At 33.0% G+C, this 25,454-nt stretch overlaps 1 protein-coding gene across 1 annotated transcript; it reads left to right on the top strand.

The window, feature by feature from the left end:
• Positions 1–13,403: 13,403 nt before the first annotated feature.
• Positions 13,404–25,454, top strand: LOC105640048 (putative magnesium transporter NIPA6). Its single transcript, XM_012224254.4, has 9 exons — positions 13,404–13,820; positions 13,930–13,986; positions 14,203–14,293; positions 15,613–15,773; positions 15,884–16,011; positions 16,164–16,301; positions 21,962–22,054; positions 22,146–22,263; positions 24,938–25,454. The coding sequence occupies exons 1-9, from the start codon at positions 13,700–13,702 to the stop codon at positions 25,066–25,068; spliced, it is 1,038 nt and encodes a 345-aa protein (XP_012079644.1). The 5' UTR covers positions 13,404–13,699; the 3' UTR covers positions 25,069–25,454.

Below are 25,454 nucleotides of genomic sequence, written 5' to 3'. Positions count from 1 at the left end.
TCATCATACATAATAAAATCAAATCATGCATCAAATCCACACCAAGTATATTAGAGCCCAAAAACATTTCTCATAAAATTCATGTTCTTTAGTCTTCTCATAATAAAAACTTAATTTACACTTAAGTAATTCATAAAAATTCTCATACTTAAACAAAATGACTTAACATAGAAAAATTCCAGCATAAAAATAATTGCTCAAATTTCCTTACTTAATATAACACCATAATTCACTATTCACAAATGATCTAAATTCTCCAAAAATATTCCTTACTTACTTTCTACCCATAAAAACCATGCATACATGCTCCAAAAATGTTAAATAAAATATAAAACATAAATAGTAATTTTTCCGGACCAAAAATAATACCAACTTCCGGACCGGTGGTACTATGCACAGACCAGTAAACTACTATTGAAACACAGGAAAAATGGGGCGTTACATTTCAAGGTGACGTCATCCTGGTTAGAGTTGCGTGACGCAACTATTAGTGCCATCACGCACCTTATAGCTGCGTGACGCAATCCTAGCGCAGGTCAGACTTCCTTGAACCGGTTTAAATCAATTCTTGGTTTAAAGACTTCTGGTTGACCCTAATTCCTTATTCCGCATCCTTGTATCCTCATCGGGTTCGGTGGGGGCATAAAAACACGCGCCAACAGGTTTTTGAAGAAAACTAATTAATCAACCACTAGAAAAATAAAAAAGGATCTTGATAATCAAATCCTGAGATCATAAACTTGGATTTGGATTAAGAAATGTAGATATGAAGGTGTTCTTGAGCCTTCAAGCTTGATCTTGTTCATTTGTTTCAAGAAAGGTAATTTTGAGAGCCTAATCTAACTTTTCAATTCATTTATGCTCTTGTCTATTTGTGAAAATCATTTCTTAAACATTTGGACATTAAGGAAACTTAGAATCATTCGAGCTATTTGTTTACTGAGAAAGGTCATGCCTGGCTGCTCAGAGGTGTGCGGTCTATGTAATGGTGCACACCGCTCTATCTACCACACGCTACTTCTTAGTAGAAAGTCAGTAAAGACAAGTTGTCAGTACTTTCAATCATGCTATTTATAGATGCTTAATTTTTGCCCTAATTAAGGCGAAGTGATGATAAAAAGCTTTAGTAAATTCAAGTCTCGGATGTCCGATCAAGTCCGATTATGTTCCAATAATCCAAGTTTAAACCTAAGAATTTACTACGTTCTTTTTTGTGATTGGGTTCTTGGGGTCCCGCATCGAGATGGTGCTTGAGATGTGGTACAGGTTTTTCCATTATATGTTCCATCATATTGCCTAGTTTTTGAGTGCCAAGTGGACCAAGTTTTCCTAAGTGGGCCCCACTAATCCATAGGGCCCATTAGTGCTGTCTTGCCACCTAAACTCTAAGATTAGGGTATGAATTTCTCATTTCTCCCATTGTGGAGAGAAAAGAAAGATCACAATTTGGAAAATCACAATGGTTTTTGTAAAGTTTGAAGCCAAAGCATGTTTAGAGAACTTTTTGGGTTATTGAAGAAAACTAATTAATGAATTGCTAGAAGAATGAAAAAGGATCTTGATAATCAAATCTTAAGATCATAAACTCGGATTCAGATTAAGATGTGTAGATTTGAAGGTGTTCTTGAGCCTTCAAGCTTGATCTTGTTTATTTGCTTCAAGAAATGTAATTTTTGAGAGCCTAATCTAACTTTTCAGTTCATCTCTACTCTTTTATATTGATGAAAATCATTTCTTAAACATTTGGACATGAGGCAAAACTTTTGATCATCCAAGCTGTTTGTCTGCTGAGAAAGGTAGTGCGTCGTTGTTCAAACGCGTGTTGTCTTCCTAATGGCGCATGCCGCTTTGTCTATCGCACGCCACTTCTCAGTAGACATCAGCTCTTTTATTTCTCTTACTTTGTTCCACGTCCTTTGGTTTATGAAACCAGGCACATCACTTCGTACGGCACATGTCGTTACACAGAGCGCAGGGGGTTTCTATCTAGAGACATGCTTATTTTATTCTTTATGATTAAATTCATTTTGATTGGTTCCCTTGATTCTGATATCAAGACCTAAGTCTTAGATGACGATTTAGTTTCATTAGAATCACTTATATCAGTAATTTGTGGGTTTTTTAATGATAAGCCACAATTATTATTTCCTTTAACGTTAGATCTTTAAAAGCTTGAATGAGAACCCATGAACGTTTAATATAAGCTCTTAATGCTTGCTATGATTCTTCAGTTCATTATTCATTACTTAAATTACTGTGATTATTATTAGTTTGCTTTAATTGTTGTGATTATTGCTTTTTATTATGGTTGCTATATATGTTGAGGTTTGATGTGTGGCTAGAATGAGTTCATTGATGAATACTTGTTATTTTTGTGTTTGATTCATGGTTTGATGGTTTGTATATTATGGATTGTTAGACCTATAGGTGAATGGCTCGGGTTTGGGAATTGGGATTTAATCAGGTAAAATGTAATAGGACCGAAAGGATGTAATCCTATTCTCCTCCCTCTTTCTATGGATGATTTTCAATTTTATGTTGTGATTGCATAATAATGCTTTATGGATGCCACATTTCTAATGTAGTTGCATTTAAAATGATTTTTCACCCTAATTAAGTCAATTTGAACGCTTTAAAATGAATGTATAGATAAATAATGGAGGTCGACCTAGAAGTCGAGCGAGCTTGGGTGCTAACACCTTCTCGAGATCATATCCGACTTACCTAGTCTCTAGCATGTGAATTGGATTCATATTGCAAGGGATCCCATTCGCCGTGCTATAGTACTTCCCTAAAGAGGGTGAAACTTCTTTATTCTTACTTAAGTAAGATACCCTGCTTCTAAGAAAGCCTCAATTGCATTTAAAACAATTTAGTGATATGTCACTTTTCTGAAGATAAAGGGATTGAGATTTTAGGTTTAAGATGTTCTTCGGGGTTTTATTGCTGATGAGTCTCATGTAACTACTCGATCTTAAATCCCTGTTGTCTTCAGTCTGATGACTCCACTAGGGATAGAAATCAGAGATTCTGGGTTCGGATTTATAAGAAGTTGATTCCAAATTTTGTCCTCATATTCATTTTCTAGTATTGTGGGGCCCCGACTCGAGGGTCGAGTTCGATCCGTTAAGTGGGATCAAAATGTTCATTTGAGTTAAGTTCATGGAATGAGTTTCATAGAAGCGCCACTTAAATTTCATTTTTAAGGTAAACTTAAGAAAAACCGTTGTTTGACTTCATTTAAGAAAAGTGCACCAACTAATGAAACCAATAACAATTCGGAGACTAGGTTTTTAGTTTAAATGCTTAATCAATTGGCCTTATGTAAATATTTAATCTCAAATAAAAAATAGAATTTAGATGAAGTAGAATGACATAATCTAAAGTAATAAAACAAAAACAATAAGAGAAAAGCAATAAAGAAATATAGAATAATAAAATAAAGTTAATTACAATACAAGGGAGTATTGCCTTTAGCCCCTTGATAGGGATTTTAGGGCAATCACACATATCCCGATTTTAGGAGGCAATCAAGCATGTGCTACATTGGAAGGCTAATTTGAGATGTATTGTTGTAATATTTGTTGTTTAGCATAAATTATATATTTTTAAACTTGAAACTATTTGTCTATTATTTTATTTTACCATTATTGCTATTATTATTACTGTATTATTAAGCAATTGAAAGCATTGGTTGAAAATATTGACTAGAAATTATCGAGCTTGAAGTCGAACTCAAGCTCTTAACGAGCCTAATTCGAGCTTGAACTCAATATCTTACCGAGCTCGAATTTGAGCTAATGTATACGAGCTATAAACGAGTCAAACTTGAGCTCAGCCCTTTCATATCATACACGGGCTTCAAATGAATCGAGCTCGAACAGAGCTCGATTTTCAGAATTGCCAATCGAGCCGAACTCGAGCTTCAATATAAAAGTTCGAATCGAACTCGAGCCAATCTCGAGCTCACATCAGAACTCCATGAACCAAACCTAAGCAACTCAAAGCTCCTCGGCTCGATTCGTTTACAGCCTTTGTCATAGCTATATATCATAATACCTTGGAAAACTTTACCACTATGCTTTTGGTGATTTTGCCAAGAACCTTTATATTTTAGGTAACCTGTATCCTAAACCTTTTGAGAAACATAAATACCTTAAGAAAGAGAAACCTTATATTAGGTGCAAAAGTTTAGGATAGGGTAATGGAGGAAGATATCGAGTATAATGGATATATGAGGGGTTTATGTAAAGAGAAAGGTAAGGGTAGCCATAGAGAAGGTGGTTTAGGTGGATATAAGCTTGCCAGAGGTAAAGGAGTATCAAGAGGTGGTACACATATGGGAAGCAATTATAGGCTTACGGAGGGGGTTGAATCAACAATGGAAGCAGTTCATGATGATGATATAAAGGGTAATAACTCTAGGGATTAAGACTGTATTTTTTTGGAAGTGAAGATGATGATTATAGTGTGAGCTTAACTGATACCAATAATCAAGCTGAATGTGAGTAGGCTAATACGGAGATTGATTTTAAAGATGATGAAGCAAATGATTTTGACACAAAACTGATTCTTATTTATAATATAAAGTAGAAATATATGGTTCAATTACAAAAGAGGTTATAAAAGCATCTAGTTGTGAAGGAAGGATTCCACCAAAATCTAAGGAGACTTTGAATAAGTTGATAAAGGAAAGTAGAGTGTGCAGGATGCTGTCACGTAATTCTGATGAGTTTGAGGTGCAAGAAGGACCAATGGATTTTGTTATGGACTTAGGGAAAAGAACCTACATAACAATTTTTAGGCATAATCAAGTCTCCTTTATAAATATAAATGTCTTGCAATTAGATATAAAAGGTACAATATTGAAGAATTTTGTGATGACTATTTTACAATTCAAAGGAACTTTAAGCCATATTTTGGAGCCATATACACAATACCATATTACGCCTAAACTACTTCGACTCGTCCAGTGAGCACTTGAAGGGCACAGCCCGAACGAAAGAATTCTGTCCTCTCTTTCTTTCATTAAGAATCTTTCATCTAAGACTTAATTTAAAAAATTAAACCACCACCATTGAAAAAATGGTGGAAGACGTAGAGAAAGGACATCACTATAAGAAGGTGATTCTACTCTAAGCAATGCAAACAGTCTTACAATATGAGGTATTATATTTGCAAACAATTGGGACACAACAAAAGAACCTGCGAGAAGGACCTACCTACAAGCTCTCAAGTAACATCTATTGCTTTTCAAAATCTTGTTAAGAATTTGATTGATTTGATAAATTTGTGATTAGTTGTTTGCATATTTCATATCTTATTAATAAAAGAAGAAAAGTAGTAGAGAGGGGGCAAAGCGAACTCAAGATGTACCTAATACCAGTACAAATGGTGCAACAGTTAAACAAGCCTCAAGAGGGGTATTAGATTGACTGCTTGATTATGTATTGATTTGGAGGAGTACTGATTTTTTTTTTTGGAATGTTATAAATTCATGTAAAAACCTCTGGAAAAAGAAGATCTAGGTGTTGCAGTATAGAAGTACAATGAACATTTTGAAATAGGAGATCAAGCTAATTAATAGCTTAGTATTTTTAATTTTTTTTTTTTTTTGGTTTTTGTAAAAAATACATGTGATTAATGATATATTATAAGAACCATTAATTTAGGCAGTAGATTGGTTTTGAGTTGTTTTTGAATATTGCAACTGGCAATTTTAACAAGATATATTACTTATTCTTATTAATAAAGCCTAACTATACAATGTTTCAAATGAGCTTTTGTTTAATACTAATATATAAAATTTGTAATTATGAATTTTGTTTTGAAATTCTTGAACCAATCACTAGTGGAATACCTTTAATTTCACCGGAGTACATCATTTGAAAGAAAAGGTAGCAAATGGATTAATACCATGCAGTTTTGTAGCTCGTTATTTATATTAACTTGCTTAACCATCCTATATAAGCCTAACTAAACCCAAGCATAAAGTGCCCAAAATCAGCTCCTCTTTCCTTCGTCAACCTTCTACTGCTACAAGCCACGAAAATTATAAAAAAGCACTAATGCACCTAATTACACCAACCAAGAATGATTCAACTTAATTTTTTTTTGCACAAGAATATCACCACAAATATGAATAGTATTGCCATACACATCAAGCATATACAAACTAGTATCTTTAAGTATCCAAGACAGAAGTTAAGTGCTCTTGCTTTCTTTTAAAACTTTGTATCTCGTTCTACAACTTCAGAATGTCTCTCTTTAAGTCATTATATTCCTTAGATATGCTTCTTTGCATCACTTTACACTCACTATTTTTCAATCTTTGAGTTGGCTTGAATGATTATGCTGCCTTATACCAACCAAGAAAAGATCCATATTCATTTTCAATACAATAATAGTATAATCTATTTTTGTTCTTTATTTTCTCAAAAATCTTAATTCCAACTTTCTCTCTATACTTGTAGGATTTAGGTACCATCTTCCTTCCACTATGCTATTTCTCATGTTAAAAAATTCAGCTGATAAAGACATTGCAACTACCACCACTATGAAAGAAAAACACTAGCCCCTCTTTGTTTTGAAGTTTGAGTCTTTTATTTTTGTTTATATTGCTTTTATATTTAATATATCTCCATTACATTAAGAGGCAATTGTTGTCATATTAGATAAAGCCACACACACACACACACACACACACACACATATATATATAATCCTGAAACAAAAAAATATATTAAAAATGCTAAATTGGCATTTATTCAGCATTCCTTTTTTTCTTTTTTTAAAAATTTTCTGCATTTTTAATGTATTTCTTTCATTTGCTTTCCCATTTTACAAAGTATTTATTATAAATTCATATATAAATAATTATGATTTTGAAAATCTTATTTTGTTATTATGTTGTAACTATCTACGTGTTAAATAGATATATAAATAATAATTTATCTTCTCTAATATCTCATCTTCCATCAAAACTCCTTCATTGGAAGCTAAAGGTCTCTCTTGACTTTTTCCTCGGTAATTTTCAATATATCATGGTTTTTGTGTTTCTTTCATTTTTTTGCTAATGGTTTTTCTGTGTGTGTGTATGTGTATGTTTTTTTTTTTTTTTTTTTTTTTGGCTAATGCTCATCATGTAGTAAATAAAGAAGGAGCTGGATAATTTCACTTTTTAGCCAACCAAAATTTTCTTGAGATGATTAGGAGCTCTAGTAATTAAGGCTTCTCTTTTGTATTTATTTTTCTTAAGCATTGAGGTTGTATATTCAGATTACTATTATTACTTTTTAGTTAGCCACAAGAGAAAACATATCATGATTGTTGTTCTGTGATTAAACTTGTGTTTGGATCTGTTGTTATGGTTGAAAACAAAAATAGATAAAGCTATGGAACCTTAGTTTTTGGAACCCTGGTTTGATTAAAATTTAGTTTTATTCTTAAACGTTTATTGCTGTGATTAAATTTGTCTTTTATGATTTAATTAGTGATGCAGTATGTTAGTTTAACCAAACCACACCATAAAAATGCTTTTTAGCTACGGATTTAAGTTACCGACGTTAATCTGTCGCTAATTAGTGACGAATCTGCAACCACCTGTGAGAGAAATGTGTTGTGTAACCTTTGCAATTTTACTGACCACATCAGCAACAACTAGCGAACGCGTTAACGACCGAACCAACGTGACATCTATCGCTATTTCTAGTGCCAAAAATTGGCGCCAAGGCATTGCTATAGAACAGTGAGAACTTAGGGACCAACCTAGTGACAGAATAGCGACCGCCTCATATTCCGTCGCTATATTTGGCGAGAATTAGCAACGGCAAATTAGTGACCATTATGAGACCGTTGCGATGACCAAAATTCTATTATTTTTAGTGATTGATTAGCGACGAAAACTTTTCTTAGCGACAGAGTTGTTTTGCCATGTCAATCATAATAACAGCCGATTGATTAAGTTTAGCGACCGATATGGTCGGTTGCTAAATTTTTAGGCGATTTAGTCATCTTCCTCTCTCGCGCGAGATAGAAGTTTCAATCTCAGGCCTTTCTCTCTCCCCGTCGCCTCTACCCTCTATCACCTTCTCCCTGTCTCACTCTGGAGTCGATGGAGTTGTCCGTTGGCTTGCCCACCGTTGCCGCCGTCAAGCGTGGAAACACTGCAAGACAGTTTTTTTCCTTTTTTTTTTTGTTAACAGCATGATTGTTATTGTTTTTTATTTATTTCTTGTTTGCATTTTCTTGTTTTGTCAATTACTTTTTGTTTGTTATTTTGTTTTGGTTATTTTGTTGATTTGTTTGTTGATTTTTGTTGATTTTGTTTTTTTCCTTTGTTTGTTTACACTAAAGATGGGTAATTTGTTGGTTGTTTGTTAGTTTTTTAATTTTTTTAGTTATTAGTTAATTTGTTAATTTTAGTTTGTTGATTAGTTTGTTATTTTTCAGTTAATTAGTTTTTTAATTCAGTTTATAGTCATTATTGCAAATGTTAATTGGTTTGTTATCTTTTACTTAATTAGTTTGTTTTTGTTAGTTTCTTATTATTATTGCAAATGTTTATTAGTTTCTATTTAATTTGTTAATTAGCTAATGTGTTAATGTGTTTGTAAATGTGTTTATGAATGTGTTTATTAAGGTGTTGGTTAGTTTGTTAATGTATTTATTAATAAAAATGTGTTTGTTAATTAGCTATAGGTTAGTTTGTTAATATGTTTATTAACAAAAATGTATTTGTTAATTAGCTATAGGTTAGTTTGTTAATTAGTTAGGTTAGTTTGTTAATGTGTTTGTTAATTTCGGTTCATTACTATTCTACTTTGCTAAAAACATTCGTTCAAAATTTGTAGATTTAAGCATCTCTCCACATTTGTTTAAAAAGTGCAAGTCCTGTACTCATTTTCTTTCTCTTTCTCCCTTTATGTAGTAGGTTAAGTTTTATACCAAGTGTTTTAATTAGGAAAGTAATAAAAAATAAATTAGGAAAGCATAAAATTCATAACGCAAATCTAAAGAATAAAACTAAGCCATAAACTTAATAAGGAAAATTTAAAGTATAAAAACATAAAAAACTTTTATCATAAGATATATTTTTATTATAATGTAAGTAGTGTACTAATTGTAGCTTTTAAATAGGAAAGTTACAGAAAAAAAATTAGCATAATCATAAAAACCATAAAACTTAGCTTCTTAATTAAGAAAACATAAAACTTAAACATTGTTTAAAGGCATAAACTTAAATATCCATATGAATTAAAAGCATAAAACTTAATGGTTAATTGCGACTAATGATTGAAAGCCTAAGTTAGCAAATTTTTTTATTACACATTTGATTGCAATTTATTGGATTTTATGGATTTATCGATGACTTGTTGATTAGAGGCCTAGTAGTGGCCATTGATGTGGATGTTAATTTATAAAAGTATTTCATTTTATTTTTGTATATGTTAACAATTATGTGGATGGATTGAAATGTGATGATTCGAGGCTTAATAGTGGCCATTGATGTGGATATTGATTTATATAAGTGTTTTTTTGTCTTTGGAAATTTTGATTTATTAGTTTTTAAGGGGAAATGCTGCCGAATTTTTCCTTTGAAAAATATCATAATCAACCATAATCAACCTAATTGACATAAAAATAAGTACTTTAGTTGCACATTTGATGTCTTTCTCAATCCGGATGGAAGAGAAGACATTAAATTGTCCAAATTAGATAGTTTAGAAATGTCTTTTAAGTATACAATATACGAACACATATAATAGTTACTTAAACATATTTTGGTTGATTTCAGTAGTATCTCTCATTTTTATGTTCTCTGCGTACACAGTGAAATGGAGATGTTTCACTTTGTAGACCTAGAGAACTTGGGGGAGATGATGTCGAAATTTCATTAGATGCTTATCAAAACTATTATTTGTGCTCGTACTATATACTTATATTACATTTCAAATTGTGCTAGGTTCCCACCCAAATTTTATGGCTCATAATACACCTCTGTCATCATAATAAAATAACAAAGTAGCTTTTGATAACTAAACAGGACAAAATGGTTGCCGATCGAATGTGGATGTACCAAAGGTATGAGTTTAATACTTTATTAAGGAGAGATTTCGTAGAGGGTCTAAAATCATTTATTCAGTTTGCAATTAGTAATCCACAATGTATGGATAGAGGGAAAATAAGGTCCATGCAAACTTAAAAAGTGCAAGAATAGGGCTTTTTATGATGTTGAAACAGTGAAGCTCCATTTATATAAAAATGGGTTTATAGGAAACTATTATATGTGGGTATTTCATAGTTAAACTTGGATTGACAATAGTTTGGGTCGAAGTCCAGTGCATCACAGAGTCAGGGCATAGATTTGCATTCAGATCCAATATTGCGATCGCAAGTCAGAGATGTGACTGGTCCTGATTTCCATTGGGAGAATATGGAAGAGTCACCAAACACGATCATGTAAAAGTTGTATGATATGTTAAGTGCCGCCAATCATGAAGTTTGGCGAGGTTGTTAGCATCATTCTTTACACATATGAAGGATCGTGATGGGTTACATTCATTGATAGGCGTGCCTAGCTTGTTAGAGTAAGCATAATTGAGTACTTTTTTTATTTTCCATCCAAATTTGAATATTTTTGCATTATTCTTATGTTGTTGTATACTATATTTATAAGGATAATTATACTACTGGAATAGAGCGAGCTACTGTATCTAAGGCTCAGACTGGTGAGCAACCTACAATCGATAAGTTGCAACTTTATCTCAAGGCTGCAGGAGGTGAGAAGAAGAGAAAAGTGTACGGTATTGGTTCGCAGGCTAGTATTTTTTATAGTTTCACACGTGGGGCATTAGCGAGTAGAGCCACACTAGCTAAGCCTAAGGCACGTACCGAGGAGATCCAGGAATTACAGGCTCAGCTTCAAGCACAACAACAGCAGATATAACAGCAACAGCTCATGGATATGTATGCTCGAGACCAACCTAGTGCACCGCCAGCTTCCTCTGCGCTGACAGATCACTCTGATCCCCAGCTTCTTCCATTTTGCCTGCTTCTCAGAGTCCCATTACAGATCTTGCATATTAAACCCCCTTAGACTTCTTTTTATTGTATGTTTATTTTGTATAATATTATAGTATAATTTGTACAATTTTCTTCACACATTAATAATAATCTTATTTGATAATTTAGTATTTTTTTCATTGCAGCGATTGTTTGTGTGAATTACTTGAATCAGCATATATTGTAATTTTTTACAAGTGAAAAATCTAGGTTGTCAAAAACTTAAAATTTTTTTATTCAAAAAAATAAATAGCGACCGTTGAGTGACTGAATAATGATGGATAATAATACTTTGAAAAGTAATTAGAGACAAAAATAATGGCCAATTGACGACAACATTAGTGACAGATCGGCAACAGCTTAGCGACAGAACGTCAAACATTTAAAACAATATACAATGACAGATTAGCTACAAATTTAGCAACCGACGGTAGCGACAAAATAATGACCGCATCATTTACTAACTGAATAGCGACTGCTTTATCTTTAATGGAAGGAAGTGATTTAGCGACAGCATTGGCAAACTTAGCGACCACCGTAACGGTCACTAATTAGCGACAAATCTCAGATTCGGTCATTGTGAACTTAGCAACAAGAAATTATATGACCGATTACGGTGGTCGTCGTTCGGGTGCTATATCTGTTTTAGTGACCGATTCGTTGGCCGCTAAAGAGCATTTTTCTTTATAGTACCAATAACAATATTTTTTTAAAAAAATTATCACCTGCACCCGGTTGAAATTTTTTTAAAAAAAAATTTATGTCTCTAATGGATACTTAGTAATCTAAAACAAGTATTTCCAAAAGAATTGAATAAAAGAAAAATAAAAAAAATAAAAAACCTAAGCTGGAAACAGCTGCTATAGTTCCTGGTGTTATTATTCCACTACAAGCAAGCGGGACACTAGAAGCAACAATGTCCAACTTATTTGGCCAAGTAGAAAACACAAGGTAAGTCTTCTTTTCATTTACCGGAAGTTCAAACATGTTTGGTAGTGTTGTTTACATTTCAATGGTGTGTAGACTCAGGAACCACTAATTATATATGCAATTCTTTGTAGGGGTTTCAGGTAATGCGCCAGCTAAGTGAAGGAGAGGTTAGCATCTTCCTGGGAGATGGAGCTGAAGTTGCAGTTTTAGTTATAGGAAATATTTGTCTTAGTTTTGGGAATAATAAGACTTTAGTTTTAAAGGGTGTTCTTTATGTACCTTTAATTAGAATGAATTTAATTTCTATTTCTTGTTTGGAAAAGAATGGATATTCAGTTTGTTTTAATGAATTTTTTGATGATTCAATATCTTGTGATGAGACTGTTGTTATAAAATTTAGAAAACAAAATATCTATTCTGGAACATTTATATATGTCCTTTATATTCTAAGTGTTATTCCTGAACTGCAATTGAATCGTGAATTACATAACATAGATAATTTGCCACGTAAGAGCAAACGTCTTACTAAAATAAATAAAACATATCTTTGGCACTTAAGGCTTGGTCATATTAATCTGGATAGAATTTCTAAGTTGGTCAATGATGGACCCCTGAGTTCATTAAAAGTGAAGGCACTACCAACTTGTGAATCCTGTTTAGAAGGTAAAACGACTAAGATGCCTTTCCTTTTAAAAGATAATAGAGCCAGTGAAGTATTAGCATTAATTCATTCTTATTTGTGTGGTCCTATGAATGTCTAGGCTAGAAGTGGTTTTGAGTATTTTGTGACTTTTATGGATGATTACTTAATGTATGGTTATATTTACTTGTTGCCCCATAAGTTTGAATGCTTTGAGAAATTCAAATAATTCAAGGAAGAAACGAAGAAACAACATGGTAAATATATCAAATTATTACAATTTGATCGTGGTGGTGATTACCTCTCTAAGAAATTTATTAATTTTTTTATCAGAACAATGAATTATCTTAATTGTCTCAGCTGGTATACCATAACAGAATGGTGTAGTAGAAATGAGAAATAGAACGCTTATGAAGATGGTAGATCTATGTTGAGTTATTCAACGACTAGTTTAACAATAAATTAATTCGCTAGAAAATAAATTTTTAATGTATATTCATGAATTATAAACTATCAAAACAACTCGCATAAAAGCATGAGCCTTCACCTAGTTTCTTTTATCCATTTACTTAATCTAATGGAAAAATTTATAAAAAATGACAAAAGTTTCAAATAGTTAAACAGCGGTAAACTTTGAGGACATTAAAACAAATTTTCAAAATAGCAGGGGAAAAATAACTAATTTAGTCAAATATCAGGGACAAAAAACTAAATTTCTTTTCTAAAATATAAAGTAATCATTAAAAAAGAAAAATCAGCAGAGAAACATACAGTGGCGTTGAAGAGGAATGGCAGGTGGGAAATAATAACGACCATCTTTCTCCTACACAGTTGTTGTTGTATTCGTCATACATCAAAACGCAAGAAGTAGAGAGAGAAAAAGGAAATTAAATAAACAAAGAAAGAGATACACACTTGTACACTAGTCTTCGTTGTCTAGGGTTCTTCTTCAGATCAAAATCCCAAAAATCCCTAATCCAAATTTTCTATAATAATAATAATAATTTGCGACATTGTTAGTATTGCCATCATCGATTCATATCTAAAAATAAATCTAATGTGTAGATGTACTCGAGCAATTTGAAAGGGTTTATACTGGCAGTTGTCTCCAGTGCTTTTATAGGCTCAAGCTTCATCATCAAGAAGAAGGGTCTCAGGAAGGCCAGCGTCAACGGCCCTCGTGCCAGTAATCTTTCTCTCTTTTTTCCTTTTTTCTTTTTTTCTTTTTTTTTTTTTTTATGTCCTTTTTCCCCTTTGAATAAATTAATTGAATTTTGTTTTCTGCAACTTGAAAGGTGTTGGAGGATATGGTTATCTGTTGGAGCCACTCTGGTGGATAGGCATGGTTACCAGTAAGTTAAGCTAGACAAAACTTTCATCATCTGTTTGTTTTTTCTTCAAGTTACATTCACATTATGTTTATTTTCTTATTTGCTAAGGAGTTTTTTACTGATTTTAGACAGAACTGAGTTTAACTATATCCCCGGCATTCCATTTAGTGGTAACTGTATCTGCTAGATTTGACCTCTAAACGTCTCCTTGTCTCCTTTGCACGGCCAAACTTGCAGTGATCGTTGGAGAGATTGCAAATTTTGTAGCTTACATTTATGCTCCTGCTGTCCTTGTTACGCCACTTGGTGCTTTGAGTATCATTGTTAGGTAATATTTATCTATACTCATCTGTTTGTTAAGAAGTCCCACTGTGGTATTTTGCTACACTCTGAACATTTGAGAACCATTTTGCCTGATTTGCTGTCCTTACTGCTTACATGGGATGATATGGAACTGATATAGATTAAAATACTTATCCTGCTGCTAATTAAGACAACAAGGATCTATATGAATATACGGTTGTGAAGTGTGCAAACCCACCTTTCCATGTCGCGGACAGGTTTAGTTAACCCACTTTTCCCCATCCTTACTGGTAGACAGCCAATTATCCTCATGATGTGAAGTGGCAAACCATTCATGGGGTTGGGTAGCCACCTAGTGCTAACCTCAAGCCTGAATCACCATGATCATTAATGCCCTTAAATGGTGGTGATTAAATCATTGCCATTATCACTCTTGTTTTAGAAAATCCCACCATTAACACAAACTGGGAAGATCCTAGATGGCTGCTCAAGTGTCTTGTCTAGGTCTAGCATTTAGAGGACTCCATATAGGCTAGGACTCCAATGGACCCGACCATTAACACTAACTCTAGGAAGAAAAAAGGGAGGCCAAAACTGTAGTCATTTTTAATTGAGATTTGAAAGAAAATCTGAATGTGGACTTGTAAGCTAGGTTTAGCTTCAAAAGCACAATCAAGCTGTTTTTTTTTTTTTTTCCCTTTTTTTTTTGGATAAAATAAATGAGAGATGCACAAGGGTCATTTGATTTTATGACACCTGCCAATAAAAGTGTACACCTGCACAAGAACATTGATGCAGTCATGGAAAACTAGATTTGGACAGTGTCAGCAGCTGTGCTGGATCACTGTCGCCTTACCTTTTACCTGTATCTCTCTTATCTTCTTTCTAAGAACCTTCAGCGTTGCAGTTTTGAGATCTGACTTATTTGTCATATCCAAAAACTAGTGGATTCCAGAATCAGAGACTATTTCAAACTGTTATGGCACCAAAATTATTGCTCTAGCAGACCCCAATTATACTAACAATATCTCTCTATATAGGATTCATGTTGAAGTATTTAAGCACAGAATAAATGTTTTACTTCAAATTAGCTCCATCTACGTAGCACATCAGTAGAAATTAGCAGTGTTATGTGAATCGGTTCTCAAGTGCTAATGAAGGCATTTAGTTGGAGCTTCTGAGTGAAGTACCATCTTTTAATTGCTCATGTGCTAGTCATACCATCTGTTTAATGGACTTCTCCTTATTTTTCTCTAAGTTTTTATTCTGGTACTTTTTTTTTTAATTAATCAGTGACAATTAATTAGTAGTGTTTCTTATGAATTATGCATAAAAAATGGGTAGTGCTGTGTTAGCCCATTTCTTGTTGAAGGAGAAACTACAGAAAATGGGAATGTTGGGTTGTCTTCTATGCATAGTGGGTTCCACAATGATTGTTCTACATGCACCTGAAGAACAGTCCATTACGTCTGTTGAAGAAATATGGGAATTGGCTATCCAGCCAGGTATCCTACTTATACTTAATAAAAAGAAGATAAAAGAAGAAGACTTGTTGAACTGTATCTTCTCTTGTTTTTCACTTCCTCCTAATCAATTTGTGCTGTTTCTTGTCCAGCATTTCTTTTGTATACAGCCTCTGTTGTAGCGGTTGCATTGGTACTGATATTATATTGTGCCCCCCGCTATGGCCAGACCAACATCATTATCTATATAGGAATATGCTCTATAATTGGATCATTGACGGTTAGTTATTTAACTCCATAGCAATGTGCATGGCAAGCTACAGAATAAAATATGTTGTTTTTGGTGTTTGCCAATGTGCTTTAACTGATTAATTCTGTTGAGAAATTTGCATTTTAATTTTAGTAAGAAAGAATGAATCTTCTGTTTTGAAGGTTATGAGCATAAAAGCTATTGGCATTGCAATAGAACTAACACTGGAGGGCATAAACCAGGCCAAATATTTCCAGACATGGATTTTTGCAATGGTTGCAATTACCTGTATCATCACTCAGTTAAATTATCTAAACATGGTCAGTATTGTAATAAGCTTTACTCTCCCATAGTATAATTTTTTGATAATTATAATTCAAACTGAACCATTTTGATGTTACCGTTAGTCCTTGAGCTGCATTTTCCTTTCCTTTTATTAAATTTTTAATGCAATGAACTTTTATTATGTATCAACAATTTATTACTTTTGTTTTTAGTATCTCAACCATGTTAGTAGTACTTCAGATTTTTTGAGTGAATTGCTGGGAAATGAATCCCACATTGAATGATAATAAAATAACTCAAGGACTCTTAATGGAATGGGTGGTGGACCTAGCACAAACCAATTGGTTTTGTGCAAAATTGGTTCCAATGCTTGTTTACTTATAAATCAATGTTGTTTGAACATGGTATCAGAGCCTCATACCTAAATGGGCTTACCTTTAGGACTCATGTTCAAGCCCCCGCAAGACCGAAGTTGATGGAGATATGCCAGTCAGTCTATGTAATTACAAGTGTCAACCGGCCTGTTGATGTTTGGCCTAGTTAAGGCCAGCCAGGTTGCACTTGAGAAGTGCGTTGGGAAATGAATCCCACATTGAATGATAATGAAATAAATCAAGGACTTATAATGAAATGGATGGTGGACCTAGCACAAACTAATTGGTCTTGTGCAAAATGGGTTCCAATACTCATTACTCATAAGCCTATGTTGTCCGGTCACATGGACTTTAGCATAAATCTTAATTTCTTAAATATCTGGAATTCTGTTCTTTTTTTTTTAATTATTTTTAATATTTAGTCAATTATATTAATGAGAATGAGGTTGCTCTTCTCAATTGCAAAATATTACAATGTAGCTGTGTATAACATACTATTCCCTCTCCCTATTCACAAAAAGCAACAAATCTATTTGGCTTCTTACTAGAGGGTTTTTTAAATATTACCCGATTTGTAGCTTATCAATCATTTCTCATCGGAATTTTGGGCATCCAATGTGATATTCTCCATTATAATACTAGGAATTTGAAATCACATTGAAATGAGATGTATCTACTGAATTGGCTGTTTCTATTGTGAGACAACAACTGTAATAGGCATAATGCTAGGCAAGGAGTCTAAGAAAAACACGAGGAGAAGGGAGAGTGAGATAGTGTTTTCTCCTTTTTAGATGAAAGCGTAACAACAGGGTTTTAGTCTTTTCGAAGTCCTGAAGTGTAATGAGCTAAATGTTATTTAATTTTTATTTTTTTTTCTTATATACAATAACTAAGCCTTAGTCCCAAACTAGTTGGGTCAGCTACATGAATCCATGCAAAGCAAAGTATAGGTCGAAAATAATTTGAAATTTTTTTTCAAAGAAAAATTTTTGAAGGGGGAGTTTTAAAATCATTTGATATATTAATAAATAGGACAAAGTATAAAATAGGGAACAACAACTAACTAGGGTCTGCTACATGAATCTTTTGCCTCCATTTTTATTATGTTCATAGCTATATTCTCACTAATATTCAAAGACCGTAGATCCTTTTAGGTCGACCTTTTCCCTTTTTAGCACCCTTACTACTAAAGTATTACATTTGCGAACCGGGACATGTAGGGGGTCTACATAATACATGACTATACCATCTCAGATGTCCTTCTCTCATTTTATCTCCAACTCTGCTACTTGTAGCTTTTTGTCTAATGTGATCATTGTAATCTTGTCCAATTTTGTGTGACCATAAATCCATCTCAGTATTCACATCTCCGCAACATTTGTCTTATGAACATATTGAGCATTAGGTGCCCGACATTCACTCCCATACAGCATTGTTGGTCTCACCACTGTCCAATAGAACTTACCTTTTACCTTTTTAGATATCTTCATATCACATAGCGAACCTGTAGTCCTCCATTTCATACATCCTACTTGAATTCTATGAGAAACATCTTTATCTATGAGATCCTTCTTCAAGAACACAGAGCCTAGATATTTGAGTTAATTTTTTTTTGAGCACCATTGTACCATTTGATCTGACCTCACTTTCCTGCTTTTTTCTTAAATCAAACTCGCAGTGCATGTGTTCCATCTTACTTCTTCTTAGCCTAAAACCTTTATCCTCGAGAGTTCTCCTCCGTAGTTCGAACTTTTGATTTACTTCCTCACTAGTTTCACTGATTAGGACAGTATCATTTGCAAATAGCATACACCAAGGAATATTTTCTTGTATATTACTGGTTAGCTCATCCATTAATAGGGTAAATAAGTACGAGCTCAGAGCAGATCCTTGATATAGCCCAATTATTATGGGGAACTTTTGTGTATCCCTTCCAGTTGATCTCTCACTGTTGACTGCATTTTCATATATATCTCTAATGGTGTTTATATACTTGGTATGAACTCCTTGTTTATTTAATACCCACCAAAGTACTTCTCTTGACATTCATCATAAGCTTTCTCTAAGTCAATGAATACCTAGATCCTTCTTCTTTTCCCGATATTCCGTCACTCTTCTTAGAAGGTAAATAGCCTCCGTTGTAGACCTACCAGACATAATCCAAATCGTTTCTCTGGCACTTTTTTTTTATCTTATATATATAAATAAAATTTAACATAAAAATTCTTTTTAATTAGCAAATCAAATTTCTTTTAGTTTTTATTTAGATTATCAGCCCTTACATGTTTAAAATTTTAGTAAATTAGTATCATAACCTATATATTTTGAAAGTCAGAATAAGAAGAAGACAACATATATATTTTGAAAGTCAGAATAAGAAGACAACCTATATATTTTGAAAGTTAGAATAAGAAGTTAGAAAGTTAGAAAGACAAGTAATCAAATATTGGTATCCCACATGTGGTTGCTAGTATCAGTCACTAGGCAAGGTTTATGGTAAACCTCGAAGGCATATAGGGTGTGGGGGGACTGTGATTTCATGCTAAATATGTATGTACTTATCTTGAAATTCATATGTATGTATATAAATATTTATTGGCATCCCGCATGTGGCTGCTAGTATCAGTCGCTAGGCAAGGTTATGACAAACCTCGAAGGCTTATAGAGTGTGGGGGAAAGTGATCTCATGCTAAATATAAATATGTGTTTAGGTATCTTGAAATGCATATATATGTATGTATGTGTTGGAGTATATGAGTAATCCCACATCGAATAAATACAACTAACTAAAAGGGCATATAATGTGAAGGGTGAACCAATCAAAATGGCTTATGTGTTGGAGTGTTTAGGCCATTTTGTGTTAAAGGTAAACCCAACTCATTATAAGCCCAATATTACATATATAATTGAATTTGATTTGATTAATTGCTCCTAGGGCCAGATTCTCAACATGTTATCAGATTCTGGGACCCAAACCTGCATGAGGGAAGTTTCCGTGTTGGGTCGTACCCTGATGGACCCATGTGTTGGGCCATCGTATGCTTGTCAAGTGGGTAGTCCCACTTGAGGGGGGAGTGTTGGAGTATGTGGGTAATCCCACATCGGATAAATACAACTAACTAAAAGGGCATATAATGTGAAGGGTGAACCAACCAAAATGGCTTAGGTCATTTTGTGTTAAAGGTAAACCCAACTCATTATAAGCCCAATATTAAATATATAATTGAATTTGATTTGATTAATTGCTTCTAGGGCCAGATTCTCAACAGTATGCAATTATTTATTTATTAAACTAACTATTTCTTTGACTATTTTTGTTTCACTAGATACACAAGATTATAATAGTATTTAGTTAAGTCCTTCATTTAATGTTTATTTTAATCATTTTGCTGAAGTGGTGTTTGATAACAAACTGCAACATATAGAATTAAAATTTTTAGTACTTATTAGTTTTTTGTTTTTGGTAACATCCATACAAATATATATTGTAAGAATCTTGTTTAACTTAAAGTTTACCTAAAAGCATAAGTCAAAATTAGGTTAAAATTTTGCATTGAATGTAAAAGTCATTGGGTTTTAAAACAACTTTCAAAATTTTTTAGCCTTTATATTATTTTAATACTTAAAATTCTGCTCTTCGATTTTAGTTTTACCAAAGACCACTTTACTTTTGCGAAAGTTGCAATAGCCAGTAGTTGATTCAGTTGAATTCAGTCTGACTTAATCCAATTCTGTGGCACTGGTTCCAATTAAAATACCATTTCCAATTCCATTATTGAATACTTCAGCACCTCTAGAGAGAAATGGCAAAAACCAAGAATACTTGACTTGCAGTAGGGAAATAATGTATCTTCAAATTAGCTTAGAGCTTCTTTTGGGAGAGAACTCTCATGACTTGTTGCAAATGAGAGATGTGTGCCTCCTTGGTTTTACTATATATGGGGATACAATCAATTGAGGACAAAGAAAATGACCAGCAAGGCTAATATATTTGGTGGTTCATAAATTGCGTAAATGTTCTAGGAGCATTAGAAAGAACAAATGTCATAACTAGCAATTTATAAAGCATCCTTGGTCATGATGGCAGTCTTCCATTTCATCATTTGCTCTAACATTAGTGTTTTATGATGAATCTATCTTTGAAAAGATACTATGAACAGCCATTATATCTAGCATATCATCAAGATGAGAAATAGGATATCTATAGATGACGATAATCTGGTTGATGGCTTGACTATCAGCACCACATATGCCAGGTACCACAAAAAATGTCAAACAACAATTCAGTGACTTCAGGAGGCATTTTGGAGACAGATACAACGGCTGGTTCCCTTATCTTGCAACAGTACCAATGGTAACTTTTGATTTGCAACTTTTTGACAAGAGAGAGAAAGGGAGAGAAGGAGGAATGCTAATGTCAAAAAGAAGTTTGCCTTGACATACTTCCCACATGGCAATGCAAGTTATCCGGCCATGAAATCTTGTATAAGGCCCAGGAGTTTTATCTGAACATCAATATGGAAGGCTCCACTGGCCCTTAACTATAATCTAGTTTATCTATTTCCCTGAATTAACACTACATTTTATTTAAGAAATTTGAATAGCTTAATTTATTTTAAGTAATTTTTCAAGCCATAATTTAAGGGGGAGGTTTCGGATGTATAGATAACTGAAAAGAATTATGTCGTAACAGGTTGTGGCTGTTTCATGTGTCTGGAACTGCTCTGCTTCCATTTCGTTAACCATTAGCGCATTCATTACCATGACTGATTTAAATCTATGATTCAACCAAATTAATGGTGCACCCTGTTAACACACTTTCAAGAAGATACTTCCATTGTACTAGGCTGTAAGATCCATGGTGAAAATTCATACTGGATCCTAAAACCTGTGGCTGCAAAAGTTCAGCCCAGATCAAGTAGTTATCATCTTAACCATACATGTATGCTATTGTTGAAAAGACTGGCTGCATAAATAGTTTCCTGAATAGAATTTCATGTGCTTTTGCATTGCGTCCGAATCTTCCTTGCTTCATTTTCTCTTTTTCAATTCTTTTCTGTGCGCATGTTATCTCCTCTTTTTTCTTCTTTTAATGAACAAGATAATGTTATAAAAAATTTATGTTGTTTTGAAACAAGTGATTCTATCGTTGCTTTATTGGTGTAATTGATTGTGAGGATGCATGTATGATTATTGTGTCTCTCCTGCAGTTTTTAATGCTCCCTAATTTAATATGTAGATTCATGATGTTGAACTGAATGTGCCAGAATTATGGCTAGTCCAAGTTCAGCTGTTATCTAATGATATTGACATGGTTGCAGGCATTAGATACTTTCAACACAGCAGTTGTTTCTCCGATCTATTATGCCATGTTCACATCTTTTACAATATTTGCCAGTGCTATAATGTTTAAGGTACAGCAAAGTGCTCAATTTGGGGTTTTTGGGGGTGGGGGGAGAGAGAGACTGTATTCAAGGCATAAAATTTTCTGCGTGTTTTTTGTAGGATTATTCTGGTCAAAGTGCAAGCAGTATAGCATCTGAGCTTTGTGGATTTATTACTGTGTTATCTGGGACTGCTGTATTACACAGTACAAGGGAGCCTGATCCACCTTTTATAACAGGTATGCTCATGCAAATAGTTTGGACTTCTCCATTAGCACTTGAAAGCATGTCTGTTAGAATGCTAACCATAAAGTCCGAGTGCACTATGTTAATGTGTGGACTGTGATACATGAGTGATTTCTTTGTACTTCTAATAGTAATACGTTTGTTATCATATAAATACCAAAAGAAAATCTTGATATTCTTAGAGAAATATACAAGGTGATTTATAAGTATAACTTTTTATCTACCCTAAATAGAATGAAATTTTTAAGCGCTGTCTTATTAAATTTGAATCATTTGAATAATTCAAGCTCAAATCTCTTTTCAATTTGCTTTTGTCACTACATGTTAAAATTGAGTCTTAATTTCTCATATCACTAGCTTTAGCATGATGTACATTTTGCATGTTTTTGTTTTAGACTGGTTGGGTATTTATTATGGGTGTAAGTAAATGTTAACATGAATTTGTAACATGCAGTTTTTGCTACATATTAAAATGTGGTTCCTGTCATAAGCTTAAATATGATATACATGTTTCATGTTCTGTTTTGGATTGGATGGGCAGAGTGGGTGTAAATAAGTGTTTTTTTACATTAGATTTATCAAAATCAAACTTAAGCCTATCCTTTGAACTGCTTTTGATATTCGTGATGAGAACTTTGAAATCACGTAAGAGTTGCAAATTTTAGATGCAAGGAAATAACGGTTTTGTTAAATGGAAACTTAATTTATTGTTCTCTGAGTTTTTTGGCCAATATGATCCATAGGGTTTAATTCAGGGACTAATAAATCCTAATCAATAATTAGGAAAAAGCGTAATTACACAATCAATGTTTGAACTTTTTCAATTTTATTTTTTCAGTGTTTGAACTTCATTTTTATGATCAAGCGTGTCTGAATAGGTTGGAAAAATTTTAAGTAACTGTACTAATTAAGCAAAAGCCAAAGCCTGAATTTCTTGCCAGAATAATAATCTGTACTATTTTACATTATCTCCACCATATCCACTTCTCAGTTTTCCTCCGTTCTTTCTCATATTCTCTTACATTTCCATTGTAATTTTCTTGGACAATGGAAGAAATTTTTTTTTTTTTTTCTTTTTAAGGAAAAATGAGAGAGAGAGGGTAATAAAGACAGAAAAAGAAGGAAGTTTTAAAGCGAGAGAGAACAAAGTGGAGGTTGAGGTATGGCACAACTATTGGGTAAATGGTCCACTTGAGTGTCTTGACAAGAAATTTAGGCCAAATTCACCTAATTAAGAAAAAAAATTTCATCCATTCAGACACTCGATTGTTTAAGTATAAATGTAAACGTTAAAATAGAAAAATTGACAAAATTCAAACACAAGTGATATAATTATCCATTAGACAAATGAAGTAAATGCATATTTGAGGCCCAAATGGGCCAATGCTTTGAGCATTTATTCTTCTAAAGGAATGTTTATGATATTGTTTATGATAAAAAGGAACCTTGCTGTTATAACCCGTACTGAATTCTTTACCTTATCATACCCCTGATCATTTTCAATTTCCATTTAAGCTTAGCATGAATATTTTTGGCAATACAACAAAAGGTGATCATCATTAACAATCTAAAAGAAATTTTCTCCAGTTGGAAAATATATATATATATATGATTGTTTTGGTGTGAGCACGGAGAACAGAAAAATATTTCAAACCTGGACTGATGAAAATTCAAGTTTAAATTTGCATCACCTTTTCATTTGAGGACATAGATTAAGCTAATCTATATATTTATTTATGGGCTAAAATTTTCATTGTCTTTCAGGTTGAATCATTATTAGAATTGAGTTTGATATGTGTTGAGAAGTACGTTGTTTACAGTTATGATTCTTATTAGGGCTTTAAGACTAAATTGATTTATGATTTTATATCTTTAATGGTAAATGGATCTGCAAGAAGACTACCAGCCTTCAACATTTGTTGGAAGGCCTTGAATAATTTCTTTACTTTGTTTTTCTTCTATACTCTTATCTGTCTACTCTTTGTACCTATACTGCACAACAAATTCTTATGATCTCAGTTTCTATTCTTAACACTCCGTTGGTATAAATAAATTCAAAATATGGAATTCATTTGTAAATGAATTTTTCATGTTTGGAATAAATTTAAAAATTGAAAATTCATTTGCTTTTATTTCGTAAAATACCCTAGCATAATAATTTTTTAAAATGTTAGAAGGATGAATAGTTTTGTCATAAAGTTTTGAGTCGTTTAAGTTTGTGAAATTCATTTAGAAACATTTTTTGGTAGAATTTTGTTTAGTTATATTCAGATTTATAGCATTGAATTTGTAGAATTTTAAATTTTCCTTTTTTTTTTTTAATTTTCATACTAAACACAAAAGTTTGAACTTATAAATGAATTTGACAATTTTTTAGAATTCATTTATTCCAAACAAGAGGTAAATGTCTGTTATCTTTCCCCACTTTATGTACCTCCACTTTATATGAGCATGTGGTACTCCATCCCTTGCTTTTAGAATTAAGGTTATGTTCGGAAAAAATAGCTGTTTTGGTAGTTGATAGTTATTTTAATAATGTTTGAGTAGTTTTTTATAAAACCTTAAAGCTAAACTTTATATGAGTTAACTTTTTGTAAACCTTTTAGTATTGATGTATGGGGAAGCCCTGTGGAGTTTTTGTTTGTCTGATAATTTCATAACATGCAGATCTTTACACACCATTATCTCCAAAAGTATCATGGTACATCCAAGGAAATGGTGAACTGTGGAAGCAGAAAGACGAGGATGGCCAAACTTCGAATTTTTTCACATTTCTCCGGCAAGACTATTTCAAGTAAATAAAATATGCTGGGGGCATTGAAGATTTGAATCTTCTGAATCCTATAGGGTTGTGCAGGTGAAAAGTCTGGTAATTCTTTTTATTAGGGAAATTCTTTTTGTTTCTTTTGCCTATCAAACAAAATTATTTATCCATTTCATGCTGCAGTCTCAGTGACCATTTAACTTATTTTGATTTTTTTTTTTTTTTTTTTTTTTGTTCACATTTTTGTTTCCTTGTTTCAACTTGTAGCTATATATCATCATCATTGTAAAAAAGAACTCCGGTCTCTGGACTGGAGTGTAGGCTTCAAAGTGAGCTTAACCCCTATAGTTTGGTCCCCTGTACTTGTAATCTAATTATTTGATTTCTTTCGGAAAATTATTGTTACGTATCCCCTCAAAA

Source organism: Jatropha curcas, chromosome 3 (genome assembly GCF_041381405.1).
Source record: "Jatropha curcas cultivar XTBG-Jc1 chromosome 3, XTBG_Jcur_1.0, whole genome shotgun sequence".
NCBI lineage: Eukaryota > Viridiplantae > Streptophyta > Magnoliopsida > Malpighiales > Euphorbiaceae > Jatropha > Jatropha curcas.
This window is presented reverse-complemented; position numbering and strand designations above follow the sequence as displayed.

What these genes read in the sequence shown, in the direction of transcription:
- LOC105640048 (XM_012224254.4), top strand. Translation starts at nt 13,700, where the DNA reads ATGTACTCGAGCAATTTGAAAGGGTTTATACTGGCAGTTGTCTCCAGT. An exon ending in GGAATTGGCTATCCAGCCAG is followed by an intron (nt 15,774 to 15,883) that starts GTATCCTACTTA and finishes TTTCTTGTCCAG; the next exon opens with CATTTCTTTTGTATACAGCC. An exon ending in CTATAATTGGATCATTGACG is followed by an intron (nt 16,012 to 16,163) that starts GTTAGTTATTTA and finishes TCTGTTTTGAAG; the next exon opens with GTTATGAGCATAAAAGCTAT.